The 24,175-nt window shown below is 41.7% G+C and overlaps 1 protein-coding gene across 3 annotated transcripts in view; it reads right to left on the reverse strand.

Moving 5' to 3' along the window:
• Positions 1–14,876, reverse strand: part of EML4 (EMAP like 4) — a 91,674-nt gene extending 76,798 nt beyond the window's left edge. For all 3 annotated transcript variants that reach the window (XM_081903802.1, XM_081903801.1, XM_081903800.1), the window contains exon 1: positions 14,515–14,876. In XM_081903802.1, coding sequence (XP_081759928.1) covers positions 14,515–14,581 — 67 coding nt within the window. In that variant the 5' untranslated portion in view covers positions 14,582–14,876. The remainder of the gene's footprint in view (positions 1–14,514) is intronic.
• Positions 14,877–24,175: the final 9,299 nt, after the last annotated feature.

Genomic DNA, 24,175 nt, shown 5'->3' on the forward strand with positions numbered 1-24,175 from the left:
GTTACAACTGGTGTTCTTCGTGAGCAGAATATTGAATGTAAATGATGCTAGTGAGCAACACAGAAACACATTTAAAGACACTCCTGCAATAATCAAATGAAGGCATACAAAAACAAAAAGGAAAGATGAAATTACTCAGGAATCAGTACTTAAAGCGAATCTGCTACCGCAGACTCAATTCAAAGTATCACTGGTCTATTTCTAGATTACTCACATTGGTGTATGATTCACATCTCCCACTGCTGATCATTTCAAGATGTTCCACTGCCAGTATTATTTTTAAATTTGGCAATTATCAACTGATTATATTTTTAAGCGATAATTATGATAGCTGCTCAGCACCTACATCAGCGAGTTAATACAATGGTGACTGAAGAAGAAACAGGCCCGATTTACAAATGCAAAATCAACGGGGCAATAATGCAGTTCCACAGATAAGAATCTAAAGAAGTGCTAGTGACTCGTGGCAGAAATGTGACCCCATTGCATGGAAAGTGCTATTTTGGGCTTACTATCAGAAGCAAAACGTGCAAGATGCAAAAGTAACAAGAACACTTTCTTTAACATACATTCAGCTCTGCTGAAATACAATGGGCAGTTGGGGGCCATCCCATAGATATAAAGAGCCTGAGCTGGAAAAGCTTTACAGCTGGGGGGGGGGGGTCAGACTAGTCAAGAAGTTGTGGAATCTCTAAAGGTTATTAGCGAGAGGATGAATAACACCTGTTATGTCTAGGGATGTTCTAGAGAATTTGCCCTTCCAACTCCCGATTCTATTTCAACAGGAGCCAGATTCAACAGATACATATTTCTGGCTTTCGTGTATCTTTAAAGGGGATTTAAATAGCTTGCAAACATATGCAAATATCACGCCGTTACGGACATTTCAGAACTGTTTAACATTTTACATCTCCCGTGCCAACCCCACCCTCCTGGGGTCTCGAGCAGCTGTACTCCTGGCGACAGAGATACTTGGTGTGTTTTGTAAGTAGTAGAAAGAAACTGGTTGTTTTAACAGCAAGTAGAAGATAACACATTGGTAAACCATTAAAAAAAATATTATGGCAACATCTCTCATACATTTCTGACTGTTCAGCAGTGGAACAGACTCTGACGAGAGCCGGCGGACTCTCCTTCCTTGGAGGTTTTTAAACAGAGCTTGGATGGCCATCTGTCATGAATGTTTTAGCTGAGATTCCTGCATTGTAGGGGGTTGATCTAGATGACCCTTGGGAACCCTTTCCAACTCTTTGATTCTATAAAGAGTTGCTGTTCCTGGCACATAGCCCACCAAGGTTTAAGTCCTGGGTGAGAAACTACTTGAACTTGCATCTAGTGTTGAATAGAGGAAGAATAGAAGCTAAATTGCCTTTTTTTCTCTTCCATGATATTCTTCCCCTCTGCCAAGAGCAACAGTCATGGTTACATCCCCACCATTCTGCCCGGACACTGAGGCCCAGCACCAAGGGCCTTCTGGTTGGTTCCCTCACTGTGAGAAGCCAAGTTACAGGGAACCAGACAGAGAGCCTTCTCAGTAGTGGCACCTGCCCTGTGGAATGCCCTCCCACCAGATGTCAAAGAGAACAACTACTACCAGACTTTTAGAAAACATCTGAAGGCAGCCCTGTTTAGGGAAGCTTTTAATGTTTGATGCATTATTGTATTTTAGTATTTTGTTGAAAGCCGCCCAGAGTGGCTGGGGAAGCCCAGCCAGATGGGTGGGGTATAAATAATAAATAATTGTTGTTGTTGTTGTCGTCATCGTCGTCATCATCATCATGTGAGGGTATCCCAGGAGCAATCAAATGGGAACATGAGGAAGCTAGCAACTGCACATTGTCTTAGAAAGATGAACTTCTGGTATCTGCTCATGGAGAAGGAGTCATAACTCAGTGGAAGGAAGAGGAGGAGTTTGGATTTGATATCCCGCTTTATCACTACCCTAAGGATTCTGAAAGCGGCCAACATTCTCCTTTCACTTCCTCCCTGACAACAAATACTCTGTGAGGTGAGTGGGGCTGAGAGACTTCAAAGAATGTGACTAGCCCAAGGTCACCCAGCAGCTGCATGTGGAGGAGCGGGGAAGCAAACCCGGTTCACCAGATTACAAGTCTACCGCTCTTAACCACTAGACCACACTGGCTCTCTTTGCTTTACACGCAAAAGCCCAAAGGGTTAAATCCTGACATCTCCGCTTAGAAGGAACTCAGGTGGCAGGTGGTGGAAAAAGACCCCTGGGGGTGTAGCTGTCAGTCAAGGAGACAACACTGGGCTGAACCAACGAAGTCACCTTTATATGATTCATGTTCAAGAGAAGGCAATTTGCTTCTAAGCTAGGACTGGGCAATATCTGGTTTTTAACACTGCAACATATCACCACCTAAACATCACAATATACTGAGATATAATGATGCCTGAAGTACGGATGGAGTTATGTAGAGGCATGGGCTGGCTTCATGTTTTTTCCTGCATCGTGATTTTTGTGATTCACTGCCCCCTGCAGTAATCTGCCAGCAGAGTTAACGGGCTGAAGGAATCGAGAGAAGCATTGGCTGACTTCATATGGGGCTAGCAGGAAGTAAAAGCTTTAGAAACATAATGACTGTGAACTAGAAGGACATGAGAAAGAGAATGAATTGGGTAAATAGAGTCTTTGACTGCATGCTTCAATTGCATGCATCTCTGAGCAATTGTGCCCTGCTTGCACTGTGTGCACATAGCAACTTTCCTGTGACAGAGATTGTGCTGTAAACTACATTAATCCAAAGTACTGCTAGGAGGAGTTTTATTCAAACCAGCACAGAAAGCTTTTACAAACCTAGTAAACATGTTTTGCTTATTCCAATAACAAACTTTGGCAATTAAAAAAAAAAAAGTGCTGTGTGGCCTGTAGAACATTTCTGCCCAGAAGCAGAGTTGTGCTGTTTAAACCCATCATTTCCTGATCAATTCTGGAACATTTCAAAGACAGAACAGGAAAAAATATTGAAGTAATTATGCTAGATAATCTAAGACAGCGCACGCTTGACTCTTCATTTATGAACTCATGTTTATTTTATTGTGTCACTGATGTTAGTTTGCAACTATTCGCTCTCCCAATTCAGAGACATGCTTGCAGTCTGAAATTAAGGGAACTTCCTTCCCGAAACAAGGTCGCATTTATTTATCTGCCAAACCTATACCCATCTTTTCCTCTAGGGAGCTCAAGGAGGAATACGGAACCCTGGTCTCCTGGGTCCTAGTCCAGCACTCTAACCACTACACCACATTGGCACTCTATGGGGAACACTTCCCAATTTTACAATATTCCAACAGGATCTGTATTTTCTTGCAACTTCTACAATAGAAAGCTGGTCTTTTAGAGGAAAGAGCAAGAGTGGTAACTTTGCAGGGGGGAGGAGAGGCAGTAATTACAACTTAACTAATTTATCGGTTGCAATTTTGAGCTGTCACATACAGTGTTAGAAACTGAGATATGAAAGCTAGGAGCCTTAAACCTAGGCTATGGGCGCAACAACGGAATGTCTAGGTGAGCTTTTTTATAACAAGAATACAAAGCTGAAAATGAATGAACTGCAGCTAAAATATTATGTTCATTTTTCACATGCTCTAGTCCTTCCTTTGCCCACCCCCTAATATTCTTATGATCCTCCAGTCTTCAGAGAGTAGCTGGAAGTGGGGAGGCAGAAAAAGGTCCTCCTTTCCTTCTACTCTGCAGTTTTAATCTGAAATCTTAGGCGCAGTAGTGTGCCCAGAGCTCGGAAACTGCACATGCTAATGAAATTCGCTATCTCAAAATGCTCCTAGAACAATTGGAGTTTCGAACACTGGTCACATAACTGAGTTGGCATCAGCTTGAATCTCTACTGCTTGTAGAGATATCACCATGCAGTTAAGGCTACTGGCACCATCCATGCAATGTAATATGGCTGGAAACTTCCATGTAATTGAGCCTGGGCATGGACACAGGGGTTAATAACAACACAAAGCTGCCCTTTCATTTCAGTGGGGTGCAGCAGCTGTAAGAGTTCTTTGATGGATCATACCCTTTCTTGATATGGTGATGTGTGAAAAAATACTTTGAAAAATATATCCAACTTTCATGAATCAGCTGCAGCACTACAACACAGTGGGACTAGAATTCTGACCAGGGAGTTCTTGGGCAAATGTGATTTTGCATGTTGGCCGCTTTGAGACTCCTTCGGGTAGTGATAAAGCGGGATATCAAATCCAAACTCCCCTTCTCCTCCTCCTCCTCCTCTTCTTCTTCTTCAGCTGCTGCTGTTGTTGTTGTTTTTCCATGTGTTTCCTTGCCCCCTGCCCCTTATCAGAGTATTAGGCTGCCCTTGAAGTTGATCCAGAGGCTGCAACTAGTGCAAAAGACAACAACTCATCTGCTCACGGGGGCAGTGTATTGCCATCATATCATGCTGCTGCTGAAAGAACTACACTGGTTCTCACTTAGCTATCAGGCTAAGTTCCAAGTGCTGCTGGTATAGGATACCTAACTGTTAGTCTCATACAATATATACACAGCTGATTGCTACGCTCTGCAGGAATGTGCATCTTGAAGATAATAGGTTCATCAGGAAGTCCATTTTTCAGAATATAGGAATCAGGTCTACACTTTTGAATTCTCTCTCATTATATATCAATCATGTCCCTATTATCTTTTAGATGCCTGTTGAAGACTTTTGTTGTTGTTGTTTTATAACAAGCCTTTTAAGTGGGGATATTTATCCCAGGTGGTATCTGGATTGGATTTGAAATTGTTTTTATATACGTAGTTGTTTAATCATTGTTATACATGCAATTGTTTTCTGTATTCTTTTATTGTATTGTGAACTACTACTACTAACAAAAACAACCACCAACTTCATTTCTCAACAACCAACACAGGAGGAGACAAAGAAATATACTGCTGTTCAGACATAAATTTTAAAATGCAAATAGCACAGAACACTCCCACCTCTTCCCGTTCAAGGTAGTGAAGCAAGAAAATCCTGCTGTTAAGGAGAAGTCAGCTCAAAAGAAAAATTAACCTGAATCAGCTCTTCCAGCTCCACTTAAAGTTGCTTTTAAAAAGAAAAACAAGCATCGTTAAATAAAATTACCATTGAAAGGTACCAGTGATATGCTGATGTTAACATCTTGCTGAAATGAACAAGATATAGACAGGTAAGCACTACAGACCCTTGCAGCCTGTGCCACTATTCTGCAGCCAAGTTTTATTCAAGGATCACTAAGCCAGCTTCTCCCCAGCTCATGCCCCCACTGGACTGCAATTTTCATCATTCCTGAGCACTTGCCATGCTGGCTGGAACAGATGGGAGCTGCAGGTTCACCAACATCTGCAGGGCAATAGGTTGAGGAAGACTAGTATAAGCTATTATACTAGGCATAGGATTGGCTTGAAACTCACCTGCACGTTATCAAACGATGGGTGGGATTCAACAATTGAGTCCCATCGGCAGAAGCCCTGCACAAGAACCTCCATTTGTACGGGGGGGGGGGGGCCTTTCCCCCTCCCCTGAAATTGGCTCATGGTGTGTGTGTGCCAGGAGAAATGCCAGAACAGCAAGCAGGTGGAAGGAACAGGGATCATATTCCATCTGGTAAGTGGAAATGCTTTCTCATATAGAATAATCGCCTTAGCACAACACTGAATTCCTCCCTGGACTTTTTGTTCTCCTAGGTATTAGCTTCTGTGGAACAGCCATGCTAGTAGGTCGCCGCAATGAGTTTAAACACAAAGGGCATACGATGGCGGGATGCCCAAGCCCTAAAGTTACGGTGCCTACTTATCTAAGCAGCAACATTTCTGAACAGCATAATCGCAAACACCTGCAAAGAAGGAAGTCTGGTTGATTTCAATGGGACTCATGCATTGCATGTGGTTCTTCAAAGCTCTTGTTTGATCCCAGCTTCCAGCAGTGTGTGTCATATGAGAAACAACACGGCTTCGAAGGGAATCATGTGGAGAGGCTTCAAGACAGGAAGAGGCATTAAAAGTCAGGCAATCTTTCTGGGAAGCCTGTTCAAAGAACTTTCAGAAAAAGGCAAACTATAGGACCCCCCCTCCCCTGAAAAAAAATTCTGCAGGAGTGAGGAAGGGCAGGCAATATTCTGGCATAAGACTCTTTTTCTTACTTAGTTCAGAACTAGAAGTAAATAGCAAGGCAGGTTTTTTCCCCAAATACTGCCCAAGTACCATTATGAGCTGTTTAAGGGCCAATAAAGAGAACTTGATAGTTTAGCAGATTCAGAGTGCTGGGTTGGAATTTGGGATGGGTTTACACTCCCCCTAAAAGGTACAGATATATAATCCTGGGGAATCTCTTCAAGACTTGGTACTACTGCTGGATTCAGAGGTAGTGATTGTGGCAGCTCAAAGTACCTTTCACCAGCTTAAGCTAGCCGAACTCCTCTCTCAGGTTTTGATCTTTTATTTAAGCACTGGTTCCTGTGTACTTTAGGCAGAGCTGCTCTTGAAAACGGATTGGAGGCTTCAACTGGTGCAAACTGCAGTTGTTCATGTATTGATGAGTGTGAAAAGCCATCTCCCTAGTCTTCGTTTGCACTAACTCCTTATTTCTTTTCAGTAACACATTATTATTTGCAAAGGTGTTTTTTTTTAACCCAATTCTGACTAGTGTAATTTCCCCTTCCTTCACTACTGTGGTTTAGCTCTCTTTCTGTATCCCCCTTTCATAGCTTTTAGGACACTTGTCAAATAATTTTAAGTCATCTTGAAACTCGAAATTTAATTAGAAAAAGAAAAACCATGTAGACTGCACTAGGCACATTTGGGAGCACAGGGTGGAGGAGAATAGTTCTTACATGCTCATCCTACTGTACATAGATCTTTATATTATTATTTTTTAGAACTTCCAAAAGAGTATGTTACAGTGGTACCTCAGGTTACAGATGCTTCAGGTTACAGACTGCGCTAACCCAGAAATAGTACCTTGGGTTAAGAACTTTGCTTCAGGATGAGAACAGAAATTGTGCTGCGGCACTGGGAGGCCCCATTTCTAGTTATGACTGGACCTCCGGAACAGATTATGGCTCTAAGTAGAGGTTTCACTGTACAAGGTAAGTCTAACAAAACACTTGAGCAGCAGAAAAAAATAATAACCAGCTAGATGTCCACACAACCACTTAAAACTGACAAAAAACAAACAGTTCTTTTGGGGGGTGAGTTGCTGAGGTTAACCAATACTGAAAACACTCAAACAGAGAACAGTCTTTGCACACGCAATGAATGATTAGGGAGAGATTCAAGTGAATGTGTTTCAGGCACCACATGCAGAAGCAAGTATTGTTTTTAATCCCACAATATTTTGTTTGTTTTTTTGTTTTATTGAATTTGTATAATGCCCTTTATCCGAAGATGTCAGGGCCGTTCACAATATTGGAACATACCATATACCTGTGGCAGTAAGGACATATTATGTGCACAGGATCCACAGGTGTTGGATGTAAAGTGGCCTTTGGAATACTCTCCCTCTTATCTCCTATCCTACGGTGTGATTTTAGCTTTCCAGTAGCAGGTACCTTCCTGAAGAACAGTCACCAAGAGAACAAATTCTGAAGCAGAAGAGAGGACTCTAAAACTTGAATGAAGTGTGGCCTTGGGAAAGAACTTCAGACCAGACTGTTCATATCCTACTACCCTATCATTTCTGCAACAAACGCATGTGAAATGACAACAAGCTGCTCTTGGAACTTCCTGTTCCAATGAGCTCTGCTTTGAAAATAAGTTTTTAAAAACTTTCACATCTCGATTCCATATGCTATTGGATGTGTTTTGATATTCCCGTAATCAACAACCCCCCAAACCCCACCTGCACAATCTTTTTGCATGGGAAAGTTTTACTCAGACCCTTTGGTTAGGATCACATGCAGCAAGAGCACAGCTGCATTTCAGTGGCCGGGACTTCCAGGACGTCTGCTCCCATTATTCCACACAGAGTTCTAATTTAGTCCCACATCATAGACTTGGTATGTTTAGAAGAGCTCCACGTATGGGATCATTTGCATGAATGTGCTATTTATAAATCCTGTTTTACACATCGCTTTTGTTTTTAAATACAGGATGTCATACAAGGCTTTGTTTATGTGGACTAACTGGTACCAGGTGGAGAATAATTTCACCAGCCACGTTTACATACGCTCGTTAAAAACCCTCCGTTCCCAGGCCAAGTTAACTGAGCTACCACTGATCACCCTCACTGCTACAACAGGACCTATTCTTCCTTTTTGAAAACATGCAGCACATGTCCAAAGTTAGAGTGTGTGTGTGTGTGTCCTGTCAGGTCTTAAGGGCACTCATTTACACTATTTAGATGCACACTTATCTAAAGGAGGGGAAAAACCCCTCAGAAACAGGACCTGGGAAAGTCACTTAGTTATTTTTTTTAAAAGGGTGTTTGTGTGTGTGTGTGTGTGTGTGTGTGTGTGTGTGTGTGTGTGTAGGAGAAAATGTTCACCCAAATCTATAGGGATACACCACTGCCACTTATTGCACTGAATGCGTATTTTATAAGTGAAAATCAAACCTAACCTATTACAGTTTCAGTGCCCCAGTTCAGTTGTCAATCTCGCTGTTCTCTCAGATTCCATGCTGTTTCCTGTGAGGTTAAAAAGCACTTTCCAACTGATAAAAAGGAGACCCTCTGTAATGGATCTACATCTGTTTTGCTCAAACTGTTGCATACACAAACACACACATAATAAGTCAGAAGGGAAAACTGCAACTACTCCCAAGAGATGAAGTGATGCATGGCTAGAATCACATAGGTACAGTCTGGACAATACTACACTATCCGGCTAAATATTTGTTTATTGTGGAGCTCACATATTTATACGTTCTACTATAAAAATGAAGAATGCAAAAACCTAACATTTCACAGAGAATAGCTCAGGTCAAGGATGGAAACTTGAGGTTCTCCAGGTTCGTTTGGGTTCCAACTCCCACCAGCCACAAGCCAAACATGGCCAAGGCAGAGATCATGCTAGTTGTCTAAGTACCCCATCCTTGGTTCAGGATAACCATTGCTCAGTGGAGAAATAAAATGTTGCAATTCCCTTGCATGCAGTCCAATGGAAATACTGTGCCATGAGATTCTGCTGCATGTCTGAATCAGCCTTAAGGAAGTATCTTCTGCATTTCAGATAGGAATCAGACGTGCTCATTCAGTTCCTTGGTGGTCAACCTCACATGGAAGGAGAATTCATTGTTTCTGGTTTACTAAGGTGGCAAACTGGGAACATGGGCATTTTCTGTGAAATTGTGTAAAGAGTATGTAATAATATAGTGTATGTATAATACGGTGTAATAATAAATAGGGAATCTAGGTTATGCACTTTCTTGATTTACATATACTCATTTAGAATCAATTAACTGCAGAATTACTCTTTCCTAAAACAAAGATTGCTTTAATGTTAAATACTTTTTTGTATATTACTCATTATCATACTCTGATCAACCTCCCTGCTCCTAGTTATTTGGATGAATTATTATGGTCATTACAAAGGGGGAGTGCAAGCAGCACATGATGGATGGCTGATGTCACCAGTGTAATTATGACCAGCAGCTTCAAAAAAAAATGATAATAATTAACTAATGTTGCCTGGTTGCTCTCTGAGGTTACACAGAGGTAAACCATTATGTAAAGAGAAGTGTGAGAGGGGAACTGTAATTCCTATAATCTCTGCATATTTATCTTATGCAAGTATTAATCTCTTTAATGAAATTACTTCCTGCAGTCAAATACCAAACCATATAGTGGCCGTAGAAACCACACTAAGGCTGGAAGAGCCATAAGTCTCCTCTCTCCCCCCCAAAAGGGGAGCCTTTGTAAGCTACACATTACATTATCTGGTTTACGCTGCTCAGCTAAACAATCGTTTGTTCAGTCTTAAAGGCAGGCTTTGCTCATCATTCTGCACAGTGCTGACATAGTCTAGGTTATTCTGGGCACAGCTGGAAAAGGCAAGACATGCTCTGAGGTATCAATTACCTGAAAAGGGAGACGCAAATCAGAAAAGCATTCAGAGTGTATGTTTAATATAAAAATTGTGGGCCTGATCCAGACAACCCTGAAGAAAAGCAGTTACTAACTTCCCTTCATTTTTTGACACACGGTGGAAACCACAGTTTGCAAAACTTATGTATATGTGCATCTTCTCACTTATAATGAACAAGCCTAACATATTTGCAAGTGCTTTAAGCTACCTCTCAAGATAGCATTACAGGTTGGGTCTTTTCTTTCTTTTTTAGAAATTAAAATTAAAACCTCTAGAGGCACAAGTTGTTATTTGCTGCTTTTATTTGCCATTCATTTGCCCAGTTTGCACATAATGGCATAGCTAAGTGTAAACACAAGGAGAAGGGGACGACAGAGGACAAGATGTTTGGACAGTGTTCTCAAAGCTACCAGCATGAGTTTGACCAAATTGCGGGAAGCAGTGGAAGACAGGAGTGCCTGGCGTGCTCTGGTCCATGGAGTCACAAAGAGTTGGGCACAACTAAACGATTAAACAACAAAGTGTAAACAAACAACTTTCTTTGGATGACAACCATCCTACCACAATCTTCCTTTCATCCTGTCAGATGAAAATATTGAATCTGGAACTCAAAAAAAAAAAAAAAATCACCTTCTCAGCTCCTTTGTCAGAATAATCACTTCCACTATTTCTAAAGTTCATGGTGTGAGGGGCATTATTCATGCAGCCAAAACGGCAGCATCAACCCACAAGACAGTGAAATCTTCAGCCCTAGGGGAACTTTAAGGAGGAGAAAAACCTAAGCTGGACAAAATGGCCAAATAAGAACTCAGCAACCTCAATAAATTTAACCACCACCATCTCAATATCTGTGAAATACTGACTAAATGTTGGGTGAAGAAACCAAACCAAGCAGACTGGAATGGAGCTGGGATCCTAAGCAGGAAGCATTCTACCTTGCAATATATTGTTGCTGGTCCAACTTGGTTTTATTTAATATCGAAGGTATTAATAGGAATAAAGGGGAAATTGTTTTATGAGTTAGGTGTATACCCCACTCTTCATCTGAGGAGCTTAGATCAATTTCCACACAGTTCAAGAGTTATCCCATCTGGGAACCTTTAGACTCAAGACTCTTTGAACAGCACACTGCACACTTTCTTATGTACCAACTATAATTCTTTCAGGCATCAGTCCTACACAAGGCCAATTCAGTACTGGTTTGAGGTTTGTTTTGTTTGTTTTTACTATCAAAGGGTATATAAATGTTATGGAATAAATACATTTCATGACACCAGGTGAAGCACCTAGGATTATTTTTCGGAATCAAGGGCAAAAGCTGGAGATACATAGCACCTGATAGCAAAAAAACATTTGTTCTCAAAATCTTGTTGTTTCCTCATCTTTCCCCACTACCCTAACAAACAAGAAAAATGATATCATATGTGAGCAATAGAGACTCCTAAAGTCTTTGCGGGAATATGCATCACTGAAACCTGGGCCACAAATTTATACCTGTGATGTGAACCTTACTCTCACTGCTAGTTCTCTTAAAAATAAAATAACAATTATTATTAAGAGACACAGCAACCATAGTATGCACAATATTCAAATTAAGGCTTGAACACTGGTCTTTGTAGATATTCTTGCTGTCATGCCTGGGACTTAAGCAGGAAACATTCCAGGCCACTAGGTGCCCGGGGTTCTTATATATGGGGTGTTTAAGTCAAGCAATTTCCAGCCCTACAACATACTGGTGCTTAATTGTGGCAGTAGGGTGAACAGCTGTGAAATATTTTCCTAATCATGACCTTACACTAAAAGTGGCTTTGTTTTGTATTCGGGTTCTATGAAAGATCTGGTGCATACAGCACTATCCTCTAGAAGTGGCACCTATAGACAGATCCTTATTGCCTGGTTGATAGTTTTAACAGTAACTTACAGAGAGTAACTGTCACCACCAGGAAAATGATTTTCCAGAATATGTATCTGTCCACAGTAAGACTATAAGAATATATGGAGTGGACTGTATTAGTTATTTTGCTTTCACCAGTTTGATTTGTAATGTCAGATTGTAATCAAAATTACAGGTTGTATTGCAAAGCTCTTTGATCCTGCATTATTAATTTGGCTCAACCACAAATGAATTGATTTTGCACAACATTGGTCCACAGATGACCTTTCAGTGTCCTCCCCTACTGTTTCGTTAAGTGCAGAAATGTGTGACATGATGTGGCCCATACTACTTCTATATTAATTGTGGCTACAGCACAAAACATACTTACTTGCAGGGAGTCAAACTGAACTGATAAAAAAGTTTGTTTGTGAACCATAACAGAACCAGAACTTCTATAAAATGTTTTTTCCAACTTTACTCAGACCATAGCCTTAAAATAAAATCAGGTGACTGGTTTAAAATGAGTGCTCAACTTTGTTTCAAGTGTTAAAAATGAACAACAACAAACACTCACCAGCTTCCCAAGTAAAATGAAATTGTGAACATGTACAATTAAAGCCCGATAGCTATTTTATGCATTCCTCCCACACAATTATACAAATTTTGCTTTTCTAAATTCTGCCCTCCTAAAAAGGTTGAAACGACCTTTTATGTTAAGGGTACAACTCACTTTAAATAAAAAAAAATGCTACAAATGGAACTATTTCCCCTGTTATTTTCATCTAAAAGCATCCTTTATAATATCTGTGGGTTATGTCTGATCTAGTGCTAATGAATTAGGTCACTTAAAAGCTGCTTTGCTCATGAAATGAAACACAACCAGATACCAAACCTGTACTGGGGTGAACTGGAATAGCATACAAAGCAAGGTTACAGGTGTCAAAATAAATACAAATGCAATGTACATGTCAGCCACAGGCAAACTAGGTTCCCCGCTTGCTTACCTGTAAGCACAAATATTTCAAGGGCTGTAGACCGACATGTGGCATGTGCAACTCAAGCTCATCATTCAACTTTAACCAACCCTTCCCCAACTATGTTTAGTGCTTTTTTGTTGGAAAATAATAGTCCTTTAAAAGTTGTTATCAAAGCCCACAAATATAACCCAGTGCCAGCAGTATCAACCGGATTTGGATTTGCAATCTCCAATATGGAACTCAGTGGAAACAAAGAAGGTGAATCTCTTGCCTCCCTCCACTCCATTTCCTGCCACATATCTGCATAATCCAAGGGAACAAATATTATCCTGCATGGGAGTACTTAACTTCTTGTATTAGCAAGCATTCTAAACCAACAAAATCCAACTAACCCCCACCCCCCCACCCCAGGATTTCAGCACCTTGGTATTACATATTGTGCTATCATTGTTTTTTGTTGTTTTTGCAGCACTGAACATTACTTACAGGATTTATTTTCAAAAGTGTGTTTTTTCCTACCAATAAAAGTAAGTGTGGAAAGATATAACTTTTTTTGGTGTTCGAAGCAGTTTCTATTTTAACATTTTATATCTTTCTGCAGAAGTCATTTTCTCTTCATCTTAATGGTCTAAAACTGCCCCCCCCCCAAAGAAAAGAACCTGCCTTTTTTTTTACACATGTATTAATCTGGACAAATCAGCAAGATGAATATTTCTATACTCACTTATCATTAGGTGCATTTGTAAAATAGGGTTGCATTTGGAGCTCCTCCACATTTTTGTTTTGGCTCTGTACTCTTGGCCCAAAATTTCTAAACAACCACTGCAAAAACTCTATGAAGCAAGAGCTTCTATAGGCAGCTTTCTGCTATATACACAGATCTAGCTACTGATAATGATGTATGCATATGAAGTTGTGCTGAGATGCTTCAGTAATTGCAGATTAACGATCACAAGAAAGCCAGGAATAAATTGGTCTGGAAAATATCACATGCTGTTCAGAAATACAAACCGTGCTGCGAATGCTCAAGACTGCAGCATACATAATGACTTATTGTGCATAGATGTTTTACGGTACTACTTCCTGAGGGGGGCCCCTATGCAATCCAAAACTTTCCTCTAGGGGTTCAACCTTTCACTGAAAGTTAAGTCTAACTGAAGCATCTTGCACACAAATATGGAAACATGTTTAACACATGCTGAATGTTAAAATTCAATGATACAACAGGTTCTCCCCCCCCCCTTTCCAAGCATGCAATATTCAGATTTATTTCATGGGAGGGGATTTTTCATACCGCAAGAGTAGTCTCACCAAACGAAATCATTTGGTTTCTGCTTTCCATTGTACATGAAAGGCATTAACTAGCAAAAAAAACCAGATTTCCTTTAAGGCTAGGAAAGAACTAAGACTGCAAAGAGGTAAATTACTTTTCTTCAAACTTTGTATGTATTTGTGAAGGAAGTTGTAGAGGAAGATTTACAAAAAATAAAATAAAAAAACAAGGTTTTGGGGGGGAAGAGAAGAGAGAGAGATAGTCCTTTCCCCTTGTGGGTTAGCAAGAAACTGTGGTGGCTGTACTGGTGTTCCCAATTAAAGCAGGGGGAGGGAGGGAAAGAAGTTATACTTTACCGGTGCAGAAGTTCATAAGTGCTGATGAATTGCACACCGAAGCAAGGCAAGGCAACGCGTCTTCCATTCCTGCCACCTACGTTACGAGCCGCGAACCAGTTCTGTCTGCGTTCCCTGCTTGCTGCCTTTCCCAGAGTTTCACGGCAATCCTGAGTTTTCCAAATCAGACAACATACTTTAAATATTCTGAGGAAATCCTGCCAGTCCAGATGGCCCGCCACAAAAGCACTTATGCAGAGCACAAGCAAGAAGTCCCGACAATCAGCTTTGCTCCTTCCGAGCCCTGGAACTCTACTGAGCAAAAGAGCTTTCTGCGTTTGAGAGCGAGCGAGTGTGTGTGTGTGTGTGCTAGAGAGAGAGAGAGAGGGAGAGAGGCAGAAGGGGGTGGGATACATAAGGGGAGAGGGGGAAGAAAATCTGAGACTGCTGTAAGGAGTGGCTAAACCTTAGACGTCACAAATACACTAATAAAGGCACTTACTAGCACAGACACAACACAGTAATCTGTCTTGCAGCACAAAGTAAGAATTAAAGAGCTCACTAAGGGATAAAAGTTTGCTTTTTCTTCTTTCTTTTTTTTAAAAAAGTTGGTGATTAAGCAGGCTATATGATTTATTATTACTATTACTATTATTATTATTATTATTAGCTAGCATGCTGAGTTGACTGGGACACAACAGTGTCAACGTAATAGAGACCAATCTTTTGTTTAAAGCAGCTGAAACAAGAGATTGCATTCGAAGCCCTAAATCTTAAGCTCCTTTATTTTCTTCACATCAGGCTGAATTGCTGCCACAATTTGCACAGGCAGCTTAACAGATCTCTACCCGTGTGAGCCATCCTGGACCCTGTGATCGGAGGCTCCTCTTCATCTGCCTCTTCCACAAGAGGGGCGGAAACGTGAGAACGGGCCCCTTCCGTGATGGCTCTCTGCTTGTGGAATGCTCTCCCCATGGAGGCTCACCTGACACCTTCGCTACATATCTTTAGGCGTCCCTCCCTTTCCCAGACCTTTGGCTAATTTAACAAATTGTAGCCAATGGGGGGTATTGCTTTTGTTTCGTACTATGGTATGTATTTTTGTGCTTCTATATTGTAAGCCACCTATGATCCTCAGATGAAGGGCGGTATAAATTTTTTTTAATGTTGTTGTTTTTTAATGTTGCGGCATTCTTCTGTCTCAAGAGACAATGGAGTGTGTCTCCAGAGCTGAAATTAAACTGCTGGGAGAATCAGAGAGCCTGCTGTGGCTGCAGAGATGGGTAACTCGTTAAGGTTGCCTCCCACATGGCTTTTGCTGTGTTATCAACACAGAAGTGACGTCTCCGGGGTGCAAGCATGGACAGTGTGTATGCCTAGATCAGTGTTTCCCAACCTTTTTTGGGCAAAGGCACACTTGTTTCATGAAAAAAATCTCGAGGCACACCACCATTAGAAAATGTTTAAAAAATTAACTCTGTGCCTATATTGACTATATATAAAGTAACTCTCTTTAATAGGCATCAAATAAACACAAAGAAAGTATTTTATAATTACTTTATTATGAAATAGTAAGTACCGTATTTTTCGTCCCATAGGACGCTCCGTCCCATAGGACGCACCTACTTTTTTGGGGGGGGGAATAAAGGAAAAAAAAAATTCCTTTATTCCCCCCCCCAAAACCAGGTCGGGGAACAGTGGGATGGCGGTGCTGCACCTCCCCGCTGTCCCCCGAGCTTGTGGGGCTGGCCCATGTCTGCCTGGCGCGAGGGGCGCTCTGCTTCAGGGCGCCCCGGCGTCGGGCGGCAGGCTACAGTCCGCAGCATGGGGAACCCTCTGTTTCAGGGCACCCCCCGGGTGCGCAAGGCTTGCCAACACGAGCGCGGAGCACGGGGCGTCCTCCGAAGGGCGCCCCATGCTCCGCGCTGCCAGGTGCTGCCCGCAAGCCTTGCGCTCCTGGGGGGAGATCCCCCGGGTGCGCAAGGCTGGCCAACACCAGCGCGGAGCATGGGGCATCCTCCAAAGGACGCCCCGTGCTCCGTGCTGCCGGCTTCCGCCCGCAAGCCTTGCGCTCTCGGGGGGAGATCCCCCGGGTGCGCAAGGCTTGCCGACACCAGCGCGGAGCACGGGGCGGCCTCCGAAGGGCGCCCCGTGCTGCCGGCTGCCGCCCGCAAGCCTTGCGCTCCCGCCGCCCGCCTCGCCCGCCTCCCTCCCACGGCACACCAGGCAACGTCTCGCGGCACACTAGTGTGCCGCGGAACACCGGTTGGGAAACACTGGCCTAGATGACAAGATCCCACTTTTAGCATCGCTGATGTAGTCCAAAGTAAAGCAGAACAATACATTTGGCAACAGCTTGGCTGCAAAAGTTGCCAGAAAGAGGTGTAACATGATGCCATCCCACCGTCTTAGGGAGTCCACTCCGGATTTGCATAGGGTTTACTACTTAGCCTTTTCTTTTCCCAAAGATGTCCCACAAATCAGCAGATAAGACGTTAAATAAACAAATGCTGCGTTCCTGCAGCATCAAAATAAGGAGATGGGCGATTTGGCCCCTTCATTTGTTGGGCATTTTTACTCCTTAGGGTAGGGTAGGGTAGTGATAAAGCAGGATATCAGATCCAAACTCCTCTTCTTCTATTATGGTCAGAGAACTCATAATTTGATTTATAAAATATATACGTCTACAATTAGTCACTTCAGGGACAATAAAGGGGAAATATTTTATTTTTACTTTTAAAAATGAGAAATAAAGTCAAAAGGTATGCCAAGGGAGAGCTGTACTTCCTATGAATGCACCTAGAAAATAAAAAAAATAAATAGACACTAGTGGTTTGAAATCATGTTAAGTCAATGTTGATAAAAAAGTATTATCATGTGCTTTCTAAAAGCATGACTTGGAGCTTAAACACTTGAAGTGGCACCTCTTCTGGTAGGCCCACTAGCAAGTGAAGCTTTTGGGAAGTGGGCTTCGGGCAGCGGTTTCTTAGTAGTGGTCCCCCAGCTATGCCTTTTTCCTATTTTGCCTCCTTATTGACTAGCATTAGCTACAGTCTCCTTTCTTTGTGCAAGGTTATTGCCAGCCAGGGGTACTGCAGCTGTTGCTGCTGATATAATTATGGTTTCAGTGTTTTGATATTTAGGGATGTTTATGATTATAGTGGGTGGCGCTGTGGGTAAAACCTCAGCGCCTAGGACTTGCCAATCGCGTGGTCGGCGGTTCGAATCCCCGCGGCGGGGTGAGCTCCCGTCGTTCGGTCCCAGTGCCTGCCAACCTAGCAGTTCGAAAGCACCCCCGGGTGCAAGTAGATAAATAGGGACCGCTTACCAGAGGGAAGGTAAATGGCATTCCGTGTGCTGCGTTGGCTCGCCAGATGCAGCTTGCCACGCTGGCCACGTGACCCGGAAGTGTCTGCGGACAGCGCTGGCTCCCGGCCTATAGAGTGAGATGAGCGGACAACCCTAGAGTCTGTCAAGACTGGCCCGTACGGCTTTATGATTATAGCATACCATGCACGTGTCCCAGAAAAAAACAGGACATCCAGGTTTTTGCCCTGGCAAGAGCACAGTGGTCATTTAGGTGGCTGTGATCTCACACGGAACCCCAAAACATGTGTTTTTGGGTGCTGTGAGAGCACAGCCCCCCAAAAAAGCACATCTTTGGGGCACCATGATATCACACGGGTCACTTAACCCATACAGGAGCACTTATGGGAAGAAGTACATCACCATTTTGGGAATCAACATGTTGAAGGGTATGGTATAGTTGAATTGTAGTTTGCATATAGCTGTGGCATTTGCTATGTAGCTACTACTACAAGTCATCCTGGGACCATTACTGATGAAAGGCAGCCAACAGATCCAACAAATAAGCGATAAAAGAAGATCCACGTCAAAAGATCAATATGCGTAGCAAACAAGCTGCACCTGGGCGGACTTGCTCACACACATAAACAGAATTATCCAACACAGTCAGTTTGAAAAGGCATTAAGTCTGTGGTTTTACATCTAGTGTGGTTGGACAGAACACTGCAAATGGCTGGAAGAGACCCAAGTTGGAATTCCTGCTTAACCATGAAGAAGCACATTGGGCAAACTTTGGTCGATTTCACTCTCTCAATCCGGCCAACCTAACACAACCATTGTAAGGATGGCATGGGATTTCCCCATGTACAAATGCATCACGGAAGAAGGAGAAGACGCAAATAAGGCTGAATGATACATCTACAGCTGCAGCGTTTTAATTTAGAAGGAGGGGGCAACACATGCACAAACAAGAATTTGCACCGAGTTGGAGAGGCATAGTAACTCCCAACAATTGGAGGGGTGGGAGGGGAAGGAGAGATGCAGGTTTCTCGAAGATTATCATTTCATTAAGTGTGTGAGAGAGCTCATATTACAACTGCACTACAGTCCATTTAATATGATCATGCTTTTGTCTGACTTGCAAAATTGAGCAGAGCCAGAGGAAAGTTAATGAATGCAACATGTGTTCACTCTTTTGGTAGCCGTGCCTAAAGCCAACTGGCAGAACGATCACAGCAAGATAAATGTCAAAACAAAGCAATCTTACTGTGTGGAGAACTCTCCACCCCCAACATCTCTTAAATATGTTAAAAGAAATTTACATCTCTCCAAGCGCCTAGCCGTCGAAATGCAAGATTTTAATACAAAGAAAAAGGAGCCCTAGAAAAGAACTAGCGTAATGTTTACTGGCTAACAAAGATACACGGCATTTTTATTCATAAATGGGTGTGTAGCATATAATACAGTAGTGAATTAGTGCATTACTGCAGCACTGTTCTCTCACACTTAATATAACTATGCATTTAAAAAAGCCCTCAGTTGTCATCACATTTCAGTGCACTGATTTACTCACTCCAACAGAGCTTACTGAATTCTCACTGAATTCTAGAGAGGCAAAATCAGGTTAAACTGGCATTACAGTTAATTACTAATGTTTTACAAGACAGCAATTGTCAGAAAGATAGAGTAAATAAAATGCTTATATTACACTACATGCAACAACAAAAAATGTGCTGCAGAGTTAGAAATACTAAATGGTCATGTTCCACAGCAAGTATCAATTGTCACCTGTGGAAGCAGATAATAACTTTTCCAGTTTTCAAGACTCCCATTGTTCTAGGTGCATTTTGAGACAGGGAATTTCATTAGCACGAGAGGTTTCTGAGCTCTGGGCGCAGTGTTGCGCCTATGATTTCAGATTAAAACTGCAGAGTGGAAGGAAAGGAAGACCTTTTTCTGCCTCCCTATTTCCAGCTACTCTCTGAAGACTGGAGAAGAGACCTCTATTAAGAATATTAGGGGGTGGGCAGGGGAAGGACTAGAACATAATATTTTAGCTGCAGTTAAATGATTTTCAGCTTTGTACAGTGGACGCTCGGGTTGCAAACGTGTCCATGTGGGATGCATGTTCGCAACCCGCAATGTCCACAACCCACAGTGGCGCATCTGCACACACGCAGGTTGCAATTCAGTGCTTCTGCGCATGCACAAAGCGCAATTTACTGCTTCTGCACATGCGTGACTGCCGAAACCCGGAAGTAACCCATCCCGGTACTTCCGGGTTTCGGCGGTCCGCAACCCAAAAAACACAACCTGAAGTGTCTGTAACCAGAGGTATGACTGTATTCTTGTTATAAAAAAGCATACCTAGACATTCCATTGTTGGGCCCATAACCTAGTTTTAAGGTGCCATTTTGCTCTTAGTTTTCATGTCTCTAACCTTCCAGAATTTCTTTTGGGGATGCTACAAGAAGCAACAGTAGGGAAGGCCCCTACTGTGCATATAGCCTCCTACTCACTCAAGTCTTGGTCCAACACTTTATCCTTGAAATTCCAATGGCACTCCCTTCACCCTTCACCCATAAATTACAAGTTCAAATGTGGGCAAGTTTTGTGCACTCTGTGGCTGTCCAACACTGTCTCCTTCGTGTGTGTGTGTGTGTGAATGAGTAGACCACTAATATATCTGCTTAAAGTAATGAACCTTATTCACATCTTTTCTGCCTCTCTTTGCCCCACCCTCCAGGGTATATATTGGCTTGTAGTCCCGTCCCCCCAACAGTTAGGTTTATTGCAGGATGCGTAAACAAAATAGCTCTGCTAAACCATTTCCTTTAGATAAGTTTAAATGTTCCTGTTTATGGAGGTATGAGGCATACACCCACGTCAAAACAAACCACTATCTCCCGTAACTCATAAATGTAACTGTTCTATCTGAACCCCTACAGCAACCCCCGCTATGTTTCCATGAGGTTTTTTTCTTGTCTTTGCAAGCATTTTATGACAAGGAGTTGAGCAAATGGATTTAATGTCAGCTAATTTAATGACAGAGGTGGGGATTTCTTAATATCTGAGAGTATTGATTTAGTATGATGCTTCTGCATTTGCATTTTCAGGAAGAGGCGAAAATTCAGATCTGAAAAATAAAACAAAAATCAAAGAATGATTTTTAACTTTTTTTTAAAGAGCAGGTTTATGAACCGACTATTCAGTGCAATTTTGTATAAGAAACACACAGCCAGCTTGTAATCACACTGCATGCATTTTCTTTAATACTAATGTATTTTTTCTAACAGAATATTGCCATTGTTCTGTTGCGGTTAACTGAACTTTCTGTAGACTATTTTGCCCCCTCATGATTTACTTCATCTTTCTTAGAGGAAATGTGGTTTGATTCATGAGCAACTGGAAGTGCTACATAGAAATATTTATACTTAGGTGGCTGCTGTTGATAGTTTGATAAAGTCAAAATTCTGAGGGGTTATGATGGAATTTTGAGTGAAGATAGACAATATTTCTTCCTGAATGACGCTTGCATCATATTTCATATTGTTGGGCATTTTAATTTAACTGCACTGCTGCCTCTGGTCAAACAGAGTTTGAAAGGTTTTGGAACAATACCCAAAAACCGCCCCTTTAACAGAGGCAAAATTGGGATGGGCCTGAGGTGCCGCAGCAAATGAAAGTCACCCTAAAGCCGATCAAGCTATTTCGGCACCTGGTGCAGAAAAATCCCAGGTGCCTCCTGGGAGTAAAAAATCAACAATAAGCTATTCTTTATTACTATTTATTAAATTTCTATACTGCCCTTCACCCGAGGAAAACAGGAATGTTTACAATAAAAAAACAAACCAAAAATACATAACATATTAAGAAACAAAAAAATAACCCTCCCCATGATAACTAACCATTTGCTGCCCTTTCATGGCACCCAAAACCACCTCCCTCACACAACAGCTATGGGACTTTGGCAAAAAGGGTGCAAGTGACTAAAAGAGGCTATCCAGAGTGTGTGTTGTGGGACTGTGTTGCCCTCTAGGAATTCTCTTCCACAAGAGCCTTGCTTTAAAAGAGCTTCAAAGTCCCAAGTAATGCACTTAGATCAGCCTATGCTTTTCAGTTCAGAAATGGCTCTGCCTCAGGCTTCAGTCACATATGATTAAATTTATTTTGTTCAAAGTATATATTTAAAATGTCGGGAGCGGGGTCCCATAGTACAATTTAAAACGTAATAACCACTCTAGGAGAGCAGCACGAAAATATAGGCAACAAAATTCAAAATCAATAAAACGGAAAAAGTGGAAAAAGTCAAACTACAGGGATTGTTTACAAATATGAATGTTTAACATGCCAGAGAGAATGAAAACATTGTAGGCTGGTGCATATAAGATAGTTAAATGAATGCTGGGTGGCTGTGATGCCCTGAGCGTTTTATCTAAGTGTTTGGTTTCTTTGTGAACTTGCCCTAGACTTTCTTCCTTTCTGTGAACTAGCTATCAGTAACCCCAACACACAGCCTGTATACTCTGCAGCTTCTAAGCTGAACTTCATGCATAGTCTTCTTACTTACTTACTTACTTACTTACTTACTTATTTGCAATGTCTAGTAGCGTGGTAGTGGCTGCACCTTGTCCAAATATGTATTTGATTTCTTTTATTTGCATCAGTATCTGTTTCCTGACGCAGAATACTAATGCGTGGCCCAACCTATTTCTAATTAGGAACTACCTCCTGTGGTATAGCTTTCTTAGAGCAGTTAAAGACTTTCTGTGAAAAATTCAGTGTTAGAAACTGAGATAGGAAAGCTAGGAGCTAAATGGCACCTTAAACCTAGGTTATGGGCACAACAAGAGAATGTCTAGGCACACTTTTTTATAACAAGAATAGAAAGCTGAAAATTAATGAGCTGTAGTTAAAATATTATGTTTATTTTTCACATGGTCTAGTTTTCCCCTGCCCACCCCCCTAATATTCTTAAGAGAGGTCTCTTCTCCAGTGTTCAGAGAGCAGCTAGAAGTGGGGAGGCAGAAAAGGGTCTTCCTTTCCTTCCACTCTGCACTTTCTGAAACAATACGAGAACCAAAACAAAAGCAAATGAATTGGAAAACAATAAAAAGGAGACACCCGTGGCAGAGAGCTATATATCCCAACTGGGGAAGTTTGTCTGAACAAAATGTCTTCATTTGTTTCCGGTAAAATGCAGATAGTGTCCTGCCTGTCGTATCTCAACAGGAATGCTATGCCACAGAATAGAAACAGTTGTAAGCATAGGAGGTTTACTGGGTTTTCAGATGCCAATGCTAGTTAGCTGACTGATACTGTAAGACACAGGAAAGTTGGAAGCCCTACTTTTTAAAATGTTAGATTCAGAAGTACCCTTTGCATGGCAAATAAAATCAGGGATGGAGACCCTATGGCCCTCCTGAATTTGTTGTACTGCAACTTCTATCAGCCCATTCACCACACCACTGGTAAAGGATGAGAGTTATAGTCCAATAACATGTGCAAGGCCACAGGTTCCCCACTCCTGAGTCAGCACTGACTTGGAAGCAGAAACCTAAGACAGAACCAGGGAAGATTCACATACTTGGGATGACAGAAGTATTTTCTTTTACCTTCTGTACCACAAAAATGGGATAAGTCCTGCATTTTGTGCAAATTAAGGAAAGAAGGACAGAATTAGAAACACTATAGGTGCAATGCAAAAAACAAAACAAAAAAACAACCCTTCTCTATATATAGTTACTGAAAATCAGTATTTAATAGTAGCTTTAGGAAAGAGTTGAAAATTGAGGCCTTTTTATTGTGGAAATGGAATTCAACATTTTGTTTTCTAGGCCTACGTAAATTAGAAATTGAATACATTTTGTCTCCTTCCTCACCCTGGCTGATGTTTAACATGGAGGTTCTAGTTTAGCATTTCGCTCAATAAGAACATACCTAAAAAAAAATTAAAATAATCAAAACTTAAGTTGTTAACCTTTACTACAGTATGATTACTAAACAAACAAACAAACAAACAAACAAACATGTCTACCAGTCAAACTTCAGATCTGCGCATTCAGCCCATTCCTTACAACTTTTCCCACTACAAATAAATTGCTAACTTAGTATCTGAGCTGCTCAAGAGCTGGCTTTGAAGGTGACAATTTTCCTTTGGCACAAAGGCAGTCCATATGCCTCACACCTGTTAAGTTTTTCACATTCAGGAACATAGATGCATATGCCACAGGAGCAGATATGCCTGCAGCCATCTCCCCCCAGTTCCTACCCACCCGTCGCCAATCTCATTTTCTGTATATGAGCAGCCCACTTTGGGTTCTACCCTTATGCTAGCAAGAATTACAGATTTCAAAAAACCAAAAAAAAAAAAAAA

The sequence above is a fragment of the Podarcis melisellensis genome (genome assembly GCF_964234715.1).
Source record: "Podarcis melisellensis genome assembly, chromosome: 3".
In the NCBI taxonomy this organism is placed as follows: Eukaryota; Metazoa; Chordata; class Lepidosauria; order Squamata; family Lacertidae; genus Podarcis; species Podarcis melisellensis.